The sequence below is a fragment of the Sinocyclocheilus grahami genome, unplaced genomic scaffold (genome assembly GCF_001515645.1).
Source record: "Sinocyclocheilus grahami isolate Dianchi unplaced genomic scaffold, SAMN03320097.WGS_v1.1 scaffold3400.1, whole genome shotgun sequence".
Taxonomy (NCBI): domain Eukaryota; kingdom Metazoa; phylum Chordata; class Actinopteri; order Cypriniformes; family Cyprinidae; genus Sinocyclocheilus; species Sinocyclocheilus grahami.
Genome location: NW_015508529.1, coordinates 16,029 through 17,266, shown reverse-complemented (window position 1 = coordinate 17,266; position 1,238 = coordinate 16,029). Strand labels below are relative to the sequence as shown.

The following is a 1,238-nucleotide window of genomic DNA, read 5'->3' as shown; positions in this document are numbered from 1 at the left end:
ATAGAAACCATCACAGAATTTGTAATGGTTTAACTAGTTATAATGGGAATTGTACTGGTTTTAATGGAAACTGTAATGGTCCCTGTTGATCTCTACTGGTAACTGGTCACCTTCTATTGGCAGCTTGTTTATTCTAATGGAATATGTCCCCAAAACACACAACAGGAAACCATTTTTTATGGTTTTAATGGTTAAAAGTTGATGGTTTGTTATGTTTGTTACAGTATTTGTAGTGGAAACCATTCCAATTTCTGTGATGGTTTCTATACAGAAGCCATTGGCCTATTAAAAGATTTTGCAATCACAAACAATTTTCTAAGGTCTGCAACAAAACCCCTGGGTCACGGCCTAATCACAAACCGCTTTCAATAATATTTCCATCTTTTTCTAGAGAATACATCTCAACTTTTTAAGCTGTAAATAAATAAACATGTTTTAATGTCAAAAATTACATACAATCTTTGAAACAAGCAGCCTGCTCACATGTAAAATTACTAAATATAAAAACAAATTAGATGGACAGTCAAAAATAAACTTCAGTTTACAGTAGTAAATTCTATTTCATCAGGACTTTTCCCCCTCACACACACGGTCTGGTTTCATAGTTCCCCTCCTCTTCGGAAGTCTTCGGTGTGTCAGATGCAGTTGATTGTCCCTGAACATAACCATAGAGCTCATTGTCAATCAAGGCGTTGCTTTTAGTGACAAGGTTTTCACTTTTTCTGACTGGTCTCTCAGGTAAAGCTGGGCTGTTCAGAGGTGAATAATCCACCTTGAGATCACTCTCATCTGCAGTGGCTTCTTTAAATTCTTCTTTTTCAGCATCATCTTTAAGCAGATGGCTATACACTAGAGTTTCATCGATGTACACGTAAGTGTGAGGATCCTCCTCCTCCTCCTGTGCTTTGGGGATGCCATGCAGGCCTGGAAGGAAAGCATGCTCACTGGGATTGTAGACGGACACTGGGGGAGCCTTATTCCTCTTCTTTTTCCTGTGTAATATTAAGACGTTTTGTTAAAAATCAATTTCGATACAATACTCAAAAGGGGTTGAAGTGTGAAGCCCAGTTCCTGATTGGAAACAAACAAGTGTAGAAAGATTCTCGAGACTGAATATCAATAGTTCTCAAAACAAAATTATAATTAACTTTTACTGCAACTTCATGCCAAAATGTTTGTACTTTTACTAAAATGGCTATAACTCTTGAATAGATATTTTCACCAAATTTGGTAAACAC

General features: G+C 36.8%; 1 protein-coding gene across 1 annotated transcript in view; it reads right to left on the bottom strand.

Annotated features, from left to right (window-relative positions):
- Positions 1 to 286: 286 nt before the first annotated feature.
- LOC107576253 (CUB domain-containing protein 1-like) overlaps positions 287 to 1,238 on the bottom strand; it is a 3,447-nt gene continuing 2,495 nt past the window's right edge. Inside the window, exon 5 of the mRNA XM_016262469.1 lies at positions 287 to 992. Within this exon, the coding sequence (XP_016117955.1) occupies positions 581 to 992 (412 nt within the window). The 3' untranslated portion in view covers positions 287 to 580. The remainder of the gene's footprint in view (positions 993 to 1,238) is intronic.